The sequence below is a fragment of the Strongylocentrotus purpuratus genome, unplaced genomic scaffold, assembly GCF_000002235.5.
Source record: "Strongylocentrotus purpuratus isolate Spur 01 unplaced genomic scaffold, Spur_5.0 spur5_scaffold_21, whole genome shotgun sequence".
NCBI lineage: Eukaryota > Metazoa > Echinodermata > Echinoidea > Camarodonta > Strongylocentrotidae > Strongylocentrotus > Strongylocentrotus purpuratus.
Genome location: NW_022145607.1, coordinates 33,751,362 through 33,770,380, shown reverse-complemented (window position 1 = coordinate 33,770,380; position 19,019 = coordinate 33,751,362). Strand labels below are relative to the sequence as shown.

Genomic DNA, 19,019 nt, shown 5'->3' with positions numbered 1-19,019 from the left:
GTATGGCATGATACGGCGACCAGAATGTACATGTTTGTATGTATTATCCCTGAGGAGCCATTAGGTTTGGTCATACCCGAACGGCTGAAGACAACTTCACGCAATTTGTATGCTTAATTTAGAAGTCGATGATTTTATGGTTTCACCACCAAAACATTATCCGGAAAAAATCATGAAATCAATGAACGAAAAAAAATTAATCATACGCAAGCTAGTACGTTGCGGATGGATGGAGACGAATTAGATGAAGAAAAAAACGCAACTAAAACAGAACAGATTATTAGAAATTGGGCTATGGCAACTAGCAAGATCCGTGGAACGCAGGAATAGGCGCAGGAATAATTTCCACAGTCCCAGGAGTCTCTACTATTATCAAGTTATCAAGTTATGCGAATAAAATTGAATAAAAAACGTTATAATTAGTTGTAATTATTCATAATGAATGTTGATTTATAGTGAGTAGTGAGTACTATTTTATTTGTGAGGGGGGGGGGGGTAACCCCCCCCCCAACCCCTTCCCCCTTGCGTATGTACCTGGATGTGAGAGACATGATGAGAGAGGGGAGAAGAGGAGGATGGAGGGAAAGAAAGAGAATGAGCGAGGGGGTGGGAAAATGATTTGCGTTTGTGAGATAAAAGGGAAATTTTTATAAAAGGTAATACAAAGTTTTGTTATTGCTTCAAGAATTTGGTTCAAATTAACATATTGGAAGCTTATGTAATTTTACAGTTTTCGATGATCGTTATCGCGGTTGAAATCGAATGCAAAAATAAGAAATTGTAAATAATAAACTTTTTATGCTGTATAGTTCCCTCTCAAGACTGATATTACTTTAGCTTTAGAACAATGTTTCTTGACTACAATCGACCAATTTGCTATTCCCGTTTAGAAATCATATACAGATCTGCATATTCTGAGATTTTCATGGCCACAGCTACCCTGGAATGGCTTTTGGTGCTATTTGAAATATTTGAAATTTACCAGGAGCACCGGTAATTTGTTGATTATCCAATTTCTCGAAGGCAGAAGGGTATTATGGGCTTAGTTTAACCCAGGTCCCCAACATAGAAATAGTTCTGTGTGCCCATGCCTTGAGCCATAATGCATGGTCGTACAGAGGATTTTTTAAGTTGGGGACTGGGATAAAATTCAACGAATTATTAAAAAATGTATTACATTTTCTTTTCTTTTTTTTATTTGTGGGAACTGCCCCCTACCCTAGTCCCCGTTGCGTACAGTCATGGTTTAGTGGTAAAGCAATGGCCTCGAAACTGTGAGGCCCAAGGATCAAAACTGTGTCGATGTGCCATATTAGTGCCCTTTTGTGGGGCATTAATCCTCATTACTGTCATTTATGACTAAAGGGCGAAGGTCCCGTAGTTGATAAGCATAGTAGCATACACATGTTTTAGCAGTCACGCAAAATAAACACTGGCAAATTATTATTCAATGAAATCTGAGAATGTATACTATTATCTAGATCTATTAGGAATAAATCATTGTCAAAATACTTCTAAAATTGGGGTAAAAAAAATATATTCCAACTATACGACCGACAGTGTATTTCACAGTGTAAATCTATTTTATTAAATCTAAGTCTCATATTATGTCAGTTAATTTCATAATAATCGGTTTATTTCACATTTTTTTTAAGGGGGTGGGTAGGGGGTAGGGGTCACAGAAGTTGGATAGGGTGCGAATTCTGAATTCCATCAGACATTATTTTCATGGTTCAGACTGACAATCATGACTATTACTATTATGTGGATCCGGATTTTTCAAAATGTATCATTCGACCGATTGCCTACATCGTTTCTGAACACACACTACACAATTTATTGCCCCCGTCCCGAATTTCTCTTGATTTTAATGGGGGAAGGGGCATTTCAAAGGAGGGAGGGACCCGGGGGCAGGGTGAAAGTTCTGAACCACATCATGCACCTTGCACATGTTTTACGCTGCAAATCATGAATGTCCCTTGGAATCAGGTCTTATTAAATGTACTATTTGACTGATAGCCTAATTTGGACTCTGAGAACACATTATTGGTTGCCAGGCATATTATTACCATAGGAACTGGAACTAAGAGATGTATATCATTAAAATGTGATGGAACTGCATCATCTGACATCACACTACCTATCAAAATAGTCATCTGTTTGATGATAGCATCTACTCGCGTTGTACTCTATGTTCAGCTCACTATGTTAGTGTTGCTAAGGAGAAGACAGCCCTTAGCAACCGAAGTTGCCGTTTCATTTGATATCAAAGTGTCAACTTTAGAGCGCCCATATCTATTTTGTTAAAAATGCAATGAACTTCAAATTTTAATGTAATATTAACCATACCATAAAAGTCAGTAGTCATCATAATACTTTCCAAATGGAGAAATATGTATTATGGGGCAAATCAAATCTTTGGAAAAAATTGTTAGAATTCACGCTTTTGGTTCACAATTGTATTGTAAATTGTGCTCACATGTCTCAACGCCCCCCCCCCCTCTCCCCCCCCAAAAAAAAAAAAAAATAATAAAAATAAATAAAGAAAATCGGGTTTTGCCCCCTTGATATAATTGTTTTAATTAAGAATAAAATAAAGACTGAACTGCACTGAGTATGTTATCACATAATGTGCGTCCATAACCAAAGCAGTCGCAGACGCATTCCAACGCAAATGACGCCTCGTGTACATTATGCAATGCAAATATAACAATCAATGTCATCATTATCCCGTGGGTCCCCTCTATGGGGAAGGGGTGGTCATCCTCGTTACCGCCCTACATCTTGAATATGATTATGAGGCGTCCGATTAAAGGTGGGCTCGAAAGGTAAAAGTGGTCCTGTTATTTTCGTTCCACTTGTGCTCCCTAACCTTTCCGTCTTTGACTCAATGTTCGTTGTTTAATGGGGGAGGTATCCCCGCGCCCCTTTAGCTACGTACCTGTTCCTAGCGAGATCAAGCTCAATGAATTGACTGATATTCGCCAATCCTAACGCGCATCATCCTCTTAGCAGTGTAGCCCGCATTGTTTGAAGTTAGCTTGTGCCGCGCAGAGTTTGCTCATAATTAAAATTACCTTCTGATCAAAGAGACACTGCTAGCATCTACTTCGTCGTCAAACATCCTTGGCTCTACAGTGTATTTCAAAACAAACTGATGCATCTTTAGTGTCTAATACTACTCAATTAACGAAATGAGACAGCTGCTTCTGTAACAATTAAGGCATTCCTTTTAATTGTCTCTTTGATGGATATTCCTACCTCCTGCGGTAGAATTTTCATATTATTTTGAATTGAAATAATTACCCGTTTTGTCATCAACGCCATCTTGCATACTATTCATGCTATTTGGGATAACTTTGAAGCAGAGTTCGACCATGATGATGACCTGGACGTTTCTAGTATTATTTGGATTCATTGAAGCATCGTATGGCAAGTATTTTCGAAAAATTAACTCATAAGCGATTCCATACCCTACTTTATGTTCTATATAAACCATTATCGGATTTAATACTTCATATGCAATTGTGATGTTCGCACATTTAAGGAAGATGACGTATAAAGCCATTGAAAATTTCTTAGGGTAATTTTTCTTTCTTCAACCAGTTGTTATCGTGTTATAAAATACCTATTCTCATCTATATAGCTTATATACTTGGGACCGTTTATTTTTTTTCTTCAACTAGTTATTATCGTGTTATACATAATTATTCTCATCCATATAGCTTATATACTTGAGAATTTGTGAACCTTTTATGACCCACTTTGTATTTTCCATATTTTTTTATCGGCACTATTAATGGCAATACCAGTGAATACTGCCTTTTAGAAATACTAACATTATTTAGAGATGTGTTTTGTGTTATCGCACACAGTTTCCTATTCTGTATACACACAATGTCTCTTGTTGGAAAAAGTGTTTCATGGTTTAATAGTTACAGATGAGTGAATTTATTATTTAATCATCATGAATCCCGTTTTGAGATATCTACATTGGTTGCCGATTTAATGTCGTACATTATGTTATATTTTTTTTAACTTGTTTTTCATTGTTTGTACTTCCCCTAAAGACAACTGTACTTTGTTTACTTTCCTTAATAATAATAGTAAGACAACTTCTCTTCTTGTAGTCATGAACACAACAAAATCATGGGGCATGGGGCGATCTTTTGCAAATGCTTGATCAGTTCTATGGAATCAGTTACCAGAGCTTCTTAAAGAAATAGCAACCGTTGTTCAAAACCATGTTTGATTAATTCAATTTGTCCACATTACATCTTTTTCATTATTTTATATTTCCTTAGTCTATATTTGTGTCAACTTATTTCAACGATGTACTCTTAATAGTGTTGTTCATGTCGTCTGTATTGCAATTTACATGAAATTATAGTGTACATTTTTCATGAATACTTTCAGCGCTTGAGTATATTCTGCGAAATGGATATTATTATTATAAATTCAATTGTTTAGTTTATTATTATTTCATGCCTTTTAGCTATAGAATGCTCGGAACATGAATAAAAAATGCTGTCCATTCATTTTTTTTTCTTTTGTTATTGGTCCTTAACATTATTTTGAAAACAATTCTTCCTATATCCTGAAATGTCATGATAATGGTGATACAAAACATTTCTCTTAGTCGTAATTACTGACGAATTTTCGATATTTTTTCTTCCAGCTTTTATTTCCATTCGAATGAAATATATTAGAACAATATACTAAAGTGGTAAATATAATATTGAACGAGTCTGATACTACATGACATACTGTTTAATATCAATACCGTAATCTGAAGAGGGGAATGCAACCTTAATAGCAAACTGCTCTAAAAGAATGCAGACAAATTAGAGAAGCAGACTGTTTAAAGTTTGAAGAAAATCGGACAAAATATAAAAACTTGTTTAAAAAAAATTAAAGTTGCAATCGCTAAAGGTATGGGCTTTTCAAATTGGCCGAATCGGTGATACGGCTGAGATGCAGTGGCGGACTACATTCCCATTTGTATCATCAAACAAAATAACTAAGTTTTCAAATTAAAAAAAATTCTACGACCCGATGGTCGTAGAAGTGTCGTAATCGAGCGATGCATTTGACTTGAATTTCAAAGATCGTAGTTCGATCCCTGACATAGCACTTAATGTCCTTTGGCAAGTCGTTAATCTACATTTGCAACTCAATATCCTAGACAGAAATTGGGACCCGGTAGGATGACGAAAGCATTTGTGTTATAAAAATTATGCATATCGATTACATTCAAAATTCCAAGTTTACAAAATAAAGGATTACAGTGAGCATAATATTGGGAATGAGTTATAATGCGTATTGCTTTCTTTTGAAGCTTAAGTAACCTTAACATATCAACTTTATTAAAATTTGCCCATGCAACTGTAAGATTGTAAGATTGTAAGATTGTAAGAATTTATTGACTCTATCGACCCCCTCTCGGGGTATGAGAGTACACACATATTTACAACATAGTATCAATATAACAATAGTATAACAATGATAAACATGTGATAACATGAAAATTGATGAACATAATAAGATAGTATAAACAAAGACAAACATGTGATAATATGAACAATGATAAACATGTGATAATATGAACAATAATAAACATGTGATAATATGAACAATGATAAACATGTGATAATATGAACAAATAAACATATTTACAAATCAAGGCGAACTGGGCAATTCACCCTCCTACCGCTACGAGTGTGCCTAACAACATTGCTTATCTGTGAGCTATCATTTGCAGTATTACCATCTACCCTTGGATCTTTTGAAAAATATGACATAATGATTCTAACAAATTTTGCTAATTACTATACAGTAATTAAAATATGGTGTTATTAGAGTATGATTCAACATTTTCAAAATATTTAAGGGATAAAAATGAACTTTATATAAAATACCAATATTTTTTGCTATTTTATTGCACAACACATTTATATGCTCATGCCACTTCAATTTATGATTAATTACAATACCTAAAAACTTAAAATTATCTACACGTTCAAAATTATGATCATTTACTCGTTAGTGATTGTTGTTAAAATCAATATTTCTATTTCTAAAAACCATGAACTTAGTTTTATCATAATTTAAAACCAATTTATTATATAAAAACCAATTAGAAAGTTTCAAAATTTCTTGCTTAAAAACATTTTGTAAAACCTGGACATCAGAATGAGACATAAAAACACTTGTGTCATCAGCAAATAAAATAAACTTTAGTTTATCAGAAATATTGCACATGTCATTAACATAAATAATAAATAAAAGAGGCCCAAGGATGGATCCTTGAGGCACTCCACATCTAAGTTTTTCAATATTAGATTTATCTTTATTTATTTGTACAAATTGGGTTCTATTTTCTAAATAACTTTCAAACCATTTTAAAGTTACTCAACGAATACCATAATAATATAATTTTTTCAATAAAATAGTGCGGTCTAATGTATCAAATGCTTTACTTAAATCTAAAAAAAGGCCCATTAAGATATGATTATTTTCAAAAGTTTTCAAAACATTATAAATAAAATGCATAATCGCATTAGATGTAGAGTGCCCAGGTCTAAAACCATATTGACATTCAGTGATAATATTACACTTATTTAAAAATATAAAAAGTCGATTATAAACAGCTCTTTCTAAAATCTTTGAGAAAACAGGGATTATAGATATAGTTCGATAATTAGAAACATTTCATTAGTGCCATTTTTAAAAACAGGAATAACCTTTGCAAGTTTTAATTGCTCTGGTACTATACCTGCAGATAAAGAAATATTGAATATTGCACTTAAAGGACATGATATAATATGAACAACTTTTTTCAATAATTTAACATTTACATCATCATGACCACAACTCTTATTATTTTTTAATTTACTTACAATATTGATTATTTCTGTGGGGGTAATTGGATTAAAAAAACTGTACATAAATTAAAATCAATATTACTATAAATGTCATCATTACTAAAATCATTATCTATGTTGTTGTCTAAATTATCAGTTAAGTTAGGTCCTATATTAATAAAAAAATTATTAAAAACAGAGCATATTTCTTTCTTATCACATATAGCTTGATCATTACACATAACCGAGTCGAGCATATTACGCTTACTCGTTCTCTTACCGAGACTTTCATTGATTAATTTCCATGTGTTCCGTATGTTTCCTGATGCATTTCTAAATTTGGCCTTAAAATATTCTATTTTAGCTTTTTTAATTTTACCATTCACCATATTTCTATATTTGTTGTATTTATCTTTTTTATATTCAATTGGATCTTTCAAGTACTTCTTATATAATTCACATTTTTCTTTGCACATTTTGCGTAACTCTTTAGTAAACCATCGGTTATTATATTTTTACTCTTTACACATTTTTTCAAAGGAAAAAATTTATTAAAAATACAAACATACTGTCTTAAAAAACATTCATAACTATAATTTGGATCATTAGAATTTAAAGTCCAATCAGTGTTATATATTTCATGCATAAATTTTCCAATATTTTCCTCATTTAGATCACGTAAAACAAAATTATTATCTTCATTTTGTATGCACTGTTTTGTATTGATTAAAAATACTGGCAAATGGTCACTTACGTCACTTAAAATTGTTCCACACCACACTTCTTCTAAATTGTTCGTAAAAATATTATCAATTAAAGTACAAGACCTGTCAGTTATTCGGGTTGGACAATGAATCATGGGATATAAAAAATGAGTCATCAATAATTCTAAAAAATCATTAACAGATTGGCAAGAGTTAACATCAAATAAATTAATATTAAAATCGCCCATAAGATATATGTCTTTATTTTCCTTATGATCAACATTTAAAGTATCTTCTAAAATATCTAAAGACGGTTGCACTGGTTGATTTGGAGGCCGGTAAATAACACCAATTAAAACATTTTTCTTTACCTTTTCAATTTCTATAAACATTGACTCAAAACATTCATTATTTACATCTAAATCCTTACGTTGTTTATATTTCAATTTCTCATTTATTAAAACTCCTACTCCTCCTCCTTTCTTACCTTGTCTTACATTCAATAAAAAAATATAATTATTAACATTGTAGAATGGGTCAGCCTCTTTAATCCAAATTTCAGTAAAACCAATAGCAGAAAATTGCATATCAATAGCATCTAAAAGCGAAAAATATTGCACTATAATTCTTATTTAAACTGCGACAATTTATATGAAGGTAACTTGATGTAAAATATACTTTAGAATGAGAATTAAAAGTGTTTAAACATGAGTTAAATTCCTCGGACGTATAACAAAAACTATTTGGTCCATATTCTTCATCCTCCTCTGTAGTTGGACTTAATAACTGATGTATATCTTTGGGTTCTATAGGCATCTATATTTCACATTTATTCCGATCATTTTCACTGGCATTTTGACATAAAAAATAAAGAGAAAATAGAAAAACGTGTACATGACACAGATAATATAAACGAACATACAAAACTAAGGTTACGAAACCAAAGCCTAAAACACACACAATTAAAACCAATAACTTAAAACAGTTCAACAACTTAAACAAACTACACAAACGTTCAGAGATTTTAAAATACTGTTGAAATAGAAGAACAATTTATAAATGGAAGAAAAAATGAAGTAAAAAATTAATGACAACAAGTAACATTCAAAATTTACTTATTATAAGAATACAACACGAAATATTAAAAGCAGATCAGGACTAATTTAGTCAATTGTGGGGAAAATGCTAGTCAAAGTAGTGGAATGTATCATCGCATGCATGTGTCCATTGGTTTATTATGGTAGTTTGTTCAAATCATGTAAGTTCCGTATGACCTTTTTTGTAGTTTTTCCTCTCGTAGCGGCAATCTGAACTAGATAGGACATATATGACATATTCATAATTCCTGCAAAGTTCTACAGAATTTGAAGTTGGTTGCAAAAGGGACATAGTACATTTAATGAAAATCTTCATAAAGCATTGAATCGGCTTTAAATACCATGTTAGACATTTAGTGTTGACAGATTTGTTTAAAAGCCTGTTTTATGCCTAATTTTTATGGAAACCGGTTGGAAAAATCAAAAAATGGTTGGGGGAATTTACTGTTAAGTAAGAGGGTGTTGCACAGTGACGCCTTCAAAGAAAACCATAAATATTTTTGAGGTTTGAGAATTTTTTCAGGATGTTTGCATGTAGAGGGTTGGTACAATAAAAGGAATATAAACATTTCATACACAAATAACGCAGTTTTTTCAAATTCCCGAGGAGGGAAAAAGAGAAATGATAGAAAGGTTAATAATTCCTACCAGAAAAAAAATCACCATTATAATACAATTTATATTTTGTTGTCATTTTCTGGAAGGTTTACAAATTTGATAGCTGGAGCTTCAAATTCATCATTCCTCTTTTTACTCGTGTGACATTTTAAATTCAATTTAATCAAACAAAAATAAGCGGCTGAATGCATACGCTGTTCTGGTTATGGTATAGCTAGATGATTAATGGTTGACATGATTTAGAATTTCATTAGTTTGGAAGTGTTACAAATCCTCTCAACGAAATTTGCCAATCATTTTCCATAGCAATTACAAGGCTTAAGGAAAGTGGATGATGAAAATGACACAGATAAGCAAAATAAAGTGAGAAATTTAACATTAAAGCAATAAGCCTACAAATTTCTTGATGATTTACGCGTAGTTGATGATAAAGCCCAATTGGAAATTGACATTTGACGATACAATCTGTCACCTTCTTTCTAAATTTTGACTCATTTGTGTGTGCTTGTGTTCAAACGATTCAACCCCTTGATGTTTCTAATATTAAATCATTGAATAACTTTTTTTCTGGTAAACTAATAATCCCTAAATCACTTTCATAAATTGCAAAAAAAAACTTGACAAGACATAACATGAGTCCTTGCCTTTTTTCCCCTAACAGACCTGAGCATGATTTTTTATATTTTTATAATCAAATTATGAATGATTACAAAATAGGTCTACATACAAACAACATGCATTCGTATACAAATGTACATACCAGATATCCAGCAAAATATCAAATATCATATTTTCCCGATGAAAAGAGAGCTATGAATGGATGATAAAGACACGTGTTTCGGAAAATAAAGCTTGTAAAATGTTATCAGTAGCGTGTCTACAAACGCTTACTTATCTTGACCAATTTCACAACGGATAAACCATTCTATATACAACAGTAAGAGACAAAACTGTTTGCTAACGAGCGGGATGCACTAATTATTTTAGCAATAAGTGCTAATTAACCTGCGTTTTACCTGCATGTACACTGTCGCTCATAAATTTGGAATATTTTTGTTTTACCCCAATTTATGGAATTATTTTAAAAATAATTTAAAAATAATAGATCTAGATAATAGTATACATTCTCAGATTTTATTGAATAATAATTTGCCAATGTGTGTTTTGAGTGACTGCTAAATCATGTGTATGCTACTATGCTTATCTACTAGGGGACCTACGCCCTTAAGTCATAAATGACAGTAATGAGGATTAATGCCCCACAAAAGGGCACTAATATAGCACATCGATACGGTTTTGATCCTGAGGCCTCACAGCTACGAGGCCATTGCTTTGTCACTGAACGATGACTGTACGCAGCGGGGGCTAGGGTATGGGGCAGTTTCCATAAATAAAATAAAAAAAACACAGAAAATGCAATAAATTTTCAATAATTTATTGCATGTTACCCCGGTCTCCAAAATAAAAAAAAATCCTCTGGACTGCCATGCATTATGGCTCAAGGTATGGGCACACAGAGGATTTGTGTTATGTTGGGAAGCGGGGTAAAATGTAATGAATTATTGAAAATTTATTGCATTTTCTTCAGTTTTTCCCCTCCCGCGCCAAGCGCGGAAGCTTTTACGATTCATTATATCATTAGAGAAAGAAGACGATTCGAAGTACAGTTCTCGACTGTTAATCCTCGTCTTGATTAAGGTACCCCCTACAGCGCGAAGCGCGGAAGCTTTTAAGTTTCATTAAATTATTAGAGAAAGAAGACGATTCGTTGTACCGTTCTCGAAAATAATCCTCGTTTGAATACAGTTTTTCCCCTCCCGCGCGAAGCAAGGAAGCTTTTACGTTTCATTAAATCATTAGAGAAAGAAGACGATCCGTTGTACCGTTCTCGACCATTAATCCTAGTCTAAATTCATCCCCCCATCCCCCCTGCGCGAAGCGAGGAAGCTTTTACGATTCATTAAATCATTAGAGAAAGAAGTCGATTCGTTGTACATTTCTCGACTCTTAATCCTGGTCTGGATTAAGGTACCCACTCCCAGCGCGAAGCGCGGAAGCTTTTAAGTTTCATTAAATTATTAGAGAAAGAAGACGATTCGTTGTACCGTTCTCGATGCATTTGACTTGAATTTCAAAGATCGTAGTTCGATCCCTGACATAGCACTTAATGTCCTTTAAATGTCATTAATCTACATTTGCAACTCAATATCCTAGACAGAAATTGGGATCCGGTAGGATGACGAAAGCATTTGTGTTAGTAATTGTCTATGCCCTCACGATGACCATTGTGGTAGGAATACTCCACAGGGAGTGTAGATGGTGCACATTGTGCATGAATGAATCCGATAGCGCTTAGACACGGTATTCTGTATTAAGCGCCTTATAAATCCTGATTATCATATTATTTTCTTTTAAGAGGACCTGTAAGAATATACTCTCTATAGTTTATTTTGAATAATGTCCCATGTGTGAAGGCACTTGGTAGAAAAACAGAACTTAGTGATATTATTTTGAGCATGACAAACGGGAGAGTTTGTAAAAATTCTATGCTGACTATAATGAGTACGAGCTAGACTTTTACTCACCACTGTCTTTTGTTGTGTAGAAACTTGAGAGTGATCATATATATGTAGTATGAAGATGACAATGGCGATCGCGATGTGTGTTGATCAATATACAATGTCGAGTGTAACACGTTGAAGAAGAATTGTAGAAATTGACACTCCTAAATGTTGGGGAACAGAGGGAGTGTTCGTAGTAAATGTCCCCGACGGCTATATACAAAATACTAGACTGAAGACTGAAGAAGTGGAGTCTAGTTGTGGCAAGAATTGGTAATATAAACGCTATCTAATAACCGGAGGCCTCGGTTAAAGTACGAGAAGCGGATCGCGTTCTTCTAAAGTTGTGGCAAAAATGAAGTAACGTAAATATAAACACCTCGGACTAGCACAAGCGTAAATCAAAATATGCTAGCCCAGGAAGAAAGTACACGAAAATAACCACTGGCGCGTTGTAAATAAACCGCGTATTCCAAGTGAAATAAGTGTCAGAATTGAAGTCACGAGATGTCGAGTCGCGAAGAGAAAACAAGCAGTTCGCTATTAACAGTTGTCGTGAAGAAATCACATGCGTGTACTAGTGAAAATCCAACGGAAAACGCTACACTATGTCGCCGTAGCTGCTGGATGAAAAATCGCGAAGATCGCTATAAAAGTGAATCAATCCAATACGTGATGATCTTACGAGATCATGCAGGCTAACTAACGAAAACCCCAGCTCCGTGGCGAAAACGTGACCAGCGGAAGCTGTGATTGGTCACATTACGAAAACAAACCATGGCGACGAGATATGTGAAGGCAGGTGCCAAAATGTGTCAAGAATGTAAAACATACGACGTCGCAGGAAAACTGCATAAATTATCAGCGTAAATTTCTCAAAAGTTGTCGGCACAACAAGACAATATCAAAACATTACATAAAGTTCGTTGACACTATAATGGAGCATAAATTCACTACAAGTTATCCGTCACTACGTTACATATCCAGTGACCAAACTGTCAATTTAGGATTCGCACAGCTGTAGTGATCTCATATTTCGAACATTCATAACTGTCTTATTACAAGGGGTGACCAAACTGTCAATTTAGGATTCGCACAGCTGTAGTGATCTCATATTTCGAACATTCATAACTGTCTTATTACAAGGGGTTGGATTGTCCTTTTAAATGTGGCATATCATGATGAATTTCAAAGAGAAATTGGGGGAGAAAAAGAAGTATGCAACACATAAAAATAAAATGCATTGATTAATGGTTTTCCTAGCTGGGTGAATATTCATGCATAGCTTTCCATTTGCCCTCTGACCTCTCTAATTCTTATTCAGATGCGAAGTCTGGATGCGCGCATTCCTTTTCCTTTGTTCCTTCGTCCTAGGAATTTAGATATGCAAATTTGACACTAGCGCGCATGTGACTGGGTTACGTTTGGGAAAGTGTGAATGTGTACATGTTATACGTTAGCGACGCCCTTCGACGCAATTCTCATTCTACATGATTCTACGTGCATCTAACGCGGTGGACATTTTCGCGCACACAATCGTCTGACGCGGTGGGCTTTGTCACGAACTCCAACGTTTTTAACGCGTTATCCTTTGAACAAACACCGGTTTAGTATAATGGCAGCCTTAATTTAATTGACCCTCTTAGGAAGTTATAAGCTGATATATTTTGGATTTGTCAAGGCTCAATATCTTGAATTTATGTTGCATCTCGTTGTATTGTGTAATTAAAATCCACACTATCATATTACAACTCATTCTTTCATTGATTGTTTTTATATGTGTGTATCGCCACTTAGACAACCACAATCCTTGTGACATTTTTGGCGACCACGAAGGGACATTTATACTAATTGTCATTGGGATTGTATGATAATATCCTTTAGAACGAGTACATGAAATGTTTATGTTGATAATTTGCTAAAACCTTGAATAGCATGTGTTGATGATTTATATCTAAATTAGTAACTAGGATTTAAGGGTATACCAATTTAACTGCTTTAAATTTTTACATTGTTTGTCATTAGGAACTGCGTTTTCGTTGGAGGTCCCGCTGTTCTGCCCTCCTTGTGCCGCTGCACGGTTATCCGGGATCGAGTCCATTGGATACGTCACTGCCCTTCCGCTCTTAGCCGGTGTGTGGTAAGCTTTAAATCCCTGGGTCCATTGTGTGATCGGAGTGGTGAATGTGAAATGGAGATTGAGAAACTCTCGCGTATTGGAGAGACGCTAGGCCTCAGTGGCAGTGAGTTGCAGGGTTTCATTAAGGAACAACAAGAAATCGCTAGAGCGGAGCGCGCTGAATCGCGTTCTAGGGCGAAGGAGGAAAGTGAATTAGTGGCTCTACAGTTGGAACTTGCTAAAGCCCAAGTTGCGAATGTAGATAGTAATGAGGAAACTGCGCGTACTGTCATACCCCCTAAGTTGCCTAAACTACCAGTTTTTGCGGAAGATAAGGATAGGTTAGATGCTTATCTGGGTCGTTTTGAAAGGTACGCTACTGCACAACAGTGGCCACAAAGTGTTTGGGCTATCAATTTAAGTGCACTGCTTTCAGGTAAGGCATTAGATACATATTCTAGACTGTCGGATTTTGATGCACAGGATTACCAAGTGCTAAAGTCAGCAATTCTAAAACGATATTCTTTGACTAGTGATGGGTATAGAAAGAAGCTACGTACGGCTCGCCCAGACAGTGGGGAGACAGCCGCACAATTTGTACACAGATTACAGGGTTATCTCGACAAATGGTTAGAACTTTCTGAGTTGACGAAGACATTCGAAGATTTAGCACAGGTTGTACTTATGGAGCAGTTCTACTCCAGTAGTCCCAGAGAATTAGTTGTGTTCATAAAGGAACAGAAGCCAAGAACATTGGCAGAATTGGTGAAAGCTGCTGATCGATATGTGGATGCTAGGTCAGGATGGACTAGTGGTAAGTCTCAGCAGAGTCAGCCATCTCCTACTCCCAAGTATAATCCAAGTCGAACTAACAATGCAGGTAATTCGAAGCCTACAGATGGATTGCCAAGGCAAGGAATTCCTAGACCATTATGCTTCTTCTGTGGAAAGCCTGGACACAAATACAGGGACTGCACAAAGCGCATCAGGAAGGAGAAGCTGGCTGCTGGCATCGTACAGATGAATGACGACGAGCAAGGTATCTCCCAAGGGAAAAGTTCGTCAGATCAACGGCGTAAGGACGGTACAGCCGGCAAGAAGATCGAAGGATCAGACCCAATAGAAGGGGACATTGAGAAGGGTTGTCTCCTCATTCGATTCGATCAAATGAATAATGACGAGCTGCCAACCGTTAGTGCTGCTTGTGGAGCCAAGCTGGTTACGGACATGCCCGTTGTGGAAGGTCTCCTCAACGAGACGCGAGTGGAGGTGCTACGTGATAGTGGATGCTCTACTGTTATTGCGAAGAAAGATCTCATCAGGAAAGAACAGTTCACTGGCCAGGTGAAATATTGCCTCCTGATTGATCGCTCTGTGAGGAAATTTCCTGTCGCTATTGTATTTGTGGACACCCCATTCTATACTGGTGAGGTGGAAGTATTAGTTGTTGAGAATCCCCTCTATGACTTGATACTAGGTAACGTCGCTAATGTCAGAGACGCGAGTGATCCAAAACCAGATTGGAAGTCCTCTAAGGAGGAAGGTCTCGCAGTTCAGACGAGACAACAGCGCCGGCAAGCTGATAAACCCTTGCGAAAACTAATTGTTCCTGGCCAAGTCGATGGTGTGTCGGCGGAACAGTTTCGCAGAGAACAGGAAGTGGATCCGTCACTTAACGGACTTCGTGAGAAGATCACCTCAGGTGACGAGAAAGTCAGTCTCACAGGGAACAAGTCAAAGTTCATCATGAAAACCAACTTGATGTATCGACAATTCTCTACGAGAGAGCCTGATGAGACTACGCTGCAGCTAATTGTCCCCGAGAAATACCGAAGACAGGTCTTATTACTAGCCCACGAGTCAATTTTAGGTGGACATCTCGGTGCGAAGAAGACAATTGACAAGATTAGTGCTCACTTCTATTGGCCAGGAGTGCAGGCCGATACTAGACGCTACTGCCGTTCATGTGATGAATGTCAGCGTTCACTGCCCAAGGGCAAAGTTACCAAAGTGCCTCTTGGTTCAACGCCTCTTATCGACGAGCCATTCAGGCGTATCGCCGTTGACATCGTCGGACCAATTGCACCCATTACGTCAAAAGGGAACAGATACATCCTCACAATAGTGGACTACGCAACGCGATATCCAGAAGCAGTAGCCTTAAGGAATATCGACACCCCCACTGTCGCTGAGGCTCTACTTAGTGTATTTTCCCGAGTCGGTTTTCCAAGAGAGATGCTTACAGATCGTGGACCCCAGTTCACTTCTGAATTGATGAAGGAGGTGAGCAGATTACTATCCATCCGCCATCTTACTACCACACCGTACCATCCAGCGTGTAATGGTCTGGTAGAACGGTTCAATGGGACATTGAAGTCCATGTTGAAGAAAATGTGTGAAGAAAGACCAAGTGATTGGGATCGTTACATAGATTCTCTCCTTTTTGCATACAGAGAAACTCCACAGGACAGTACAGGTTTCGCACCGTTTGAGTTGCTGTATGGAAGAGACATCAGAGGACCACTCATGATCCTGAGAGAGCTTTGGTCCAATGATGAGGCTTTGCCAGAGACCAAGACCGCATACCAATACTTGATTGATCTGAGAGAGAAGATGGAGAAGACCTGCGAGATAGCAAGACGGGAGCTCGTGAAGTCGCATGATCGTTACCGGAAGAACTACAACAGGAAGGCCAGATCTAGGACGTTCAAGGTAGGCGATGAAGCACTGTTGCTTCTCCCTACTGACCGAAACAAGCTCCTAATGCATTGGAAAGGACCTTTTCGGGTTGTAGGTGTCGTCGGTAAGCTTGACTACCGCATCGACACAGGACATCGTGTGACCACGTTCCACGCAAACCTTCTAAAGAAGTATCCCCGCAGGGGTGATGAACGCCAACAGACTAACGAGGAGTCTGACAATGATATGGATGTCGTCGGAAGTACCACGACTCCTATGGATATAGCTGCTACATCCGTCGTCAATGACTATGAGGAAGACGGAGAAGACCCGTCAGATGATCCAAATCCTGACAAACCAATCAAGAAGGATCTACTACATAGTCCTAGTCTGAAACAGACGCAGACACACAAAGATGTTGTCATTAACCCGGAGCTCAATGATGACCAGAAAGTTGAACTTCAGTGTCTTCTGAAGAAGTACTCTGATACTCTGATTGATGTCCCCGGTGTAACCAAAGTCGGACATCACGACATCGTACTTTCTGACTCTAGGCCGATCAAGAGCAGACCCTATCCTCTCCCTCATGCTATGAGAGAGACTGTCAACAAAGAAATCAAAGAGATGTTGAAGTTAGGCGTCATAGAATCGTCATCTTCACCATATGCATCGCCTGTAGTCATCGTTACCAAGAAAGACGGTTCAAACAGATTCTGCTGTGACTACAGAAAGCTGAATCTAGTGACAGTTAAAGATGCAGAACCAATCCCCGACCAGGATGAGATATTTGCAAAACTCGCCAACGATTACTACTTCTCAAAGATAGACTTGACGAAAGGGTATTGGCAAGTGCCTCTTACGAATCAAGCCAAGCCCCTTACTGCCTTTGTGACTCCTGATGGATTGTACCAATTCTGTACAATGCCTTTCGGTCTGGTAAATGCTCCAGCAACATTCTCCCGTGTAATGAGATCAGTTCTTCGAGGAGTGCCATGTGTAGTCAACTTCATAGATGACATCCTAATACATACCAGGTCATGGGAACATCATCTTGAAGTACTTGAGGAAGTTCTTCGTCTACTCAGCAAGGCCAACTTGAAGGCAAAACCAAGCAAGTGTTTCCTAGGTTTCGAGACCATCGAGTTCCTCGGTCATCAGGTGAGCAAGGGGTGTTTGAAGCCGAATTTGGACAAGATTGATGCTATCGTGAATGCACGTCGCCCACAGTCCAAGAAACAACTTAGGTCCTTTTTGGGTCTGGCTGGGTACTATCGGAAGTTTGTCCCGAATTTCTCTGCCATCGCAGTGCCCCTCACCGACAAGACAAAGAAAAGATTGTCAAACGACGTGATGTGGGAGGAAGCACAGGAGCTATCATTTCAGACTTTGAAGTCCTTGCTCTCTGCTGCACCCATTCTTCATCTCCCGGATGTTGAGAAGCCTTTCATCCTACGAACGGATGCATCTGACACAGGAGTCGGTGCAGTCCTCATGCAAGAGGATGAAGGCAAGAAATTCCCTGTGGCTTACGCAAGTAAGAAGCTCCTACCACGCGAGAAGAATTACTCAACCATCGAGAAAGAATGCCTTGGAGTTGTTTGGGCGGTCCAGAAATTTGAGCCCTATCTATACGGAAGAGAGTTCGTATTGGAAGTCGATCACGAGCCACTTAGATCCATGAAGAAAGGAAAGATGGCTAACGGACGTGTTCTGAGGTGGTCACTTGCCCGGTGGAGTCACTCAATGTGACTTCCGGACCGCATGACCGTTACCAAAATCGCGGAAAAAGGGGTCAATTTCAAGCAATGTCCGCGGACAAAATATTCCTCGAAATAAAGAAAATAGGGGTGCACAGGTGTCCCCGAAATTGATAAATAGGGGTCAGGAAAAGGGAAAAGAGAAAACCGGGAAGAAAAATTCTCGGAGCCGAGTCTTGTCCTTTAAATATGGTAAAATAGGGGTAAATTTGCGAAAGTGTCTTTACAATCTTATAAATAGGGGTATTCCAAAGTAGGATTTTGTCCTTGTTTTGACGTAAAAAAGGGGGTTAAATTTCACAAAATGTCCTTGAAATTGACCGCAAAAGGGGGTTATATGCATTGGTGGTAACGGTCATACGTGTCACTCTTTGCAGGGGAGTGACCCCACCGGGGGTCACTTGCCTTGCAGCCTTACCAATTTCGGGTAGAGGCCATCAAAGGCAAGGATAATGTTGGTGCGGATTATTTAAGCCGCATGGATTAAGATGTAAATCTTAGAGTAATTTATGAGTTAGTTTTCCTTTCAGAATATAGGAAAGTAATAGATAGTATTCTATTTTGTGTCTCTATTTAAGGCAAAACAGAGCGGATTTTTGTTTCTAAGAAAGAAAAAAAAAA

General features: G+C 37.2%; 1 protein-coding gene across 1 annotated transcript; it reads left to right on the top strand.

Moving 5' to 3' along the window:
• Window positions 1-14,034: 14,034 nt before the first annotated feature.
• LOC756027 lies at window positions 14,035-18,390 on the top strand. Its single transcript, XM_030994343.1, has one exon. It carries the CDS (start codon window positions 14,035-14,037, stop codon window positions 18,388-18,390), a length of 4,356 nt encoding a protein of 1,451 aa, XP_030850203.1.
• Window positions 18,391-19,019: the final 629 nt, after the last annotated feature.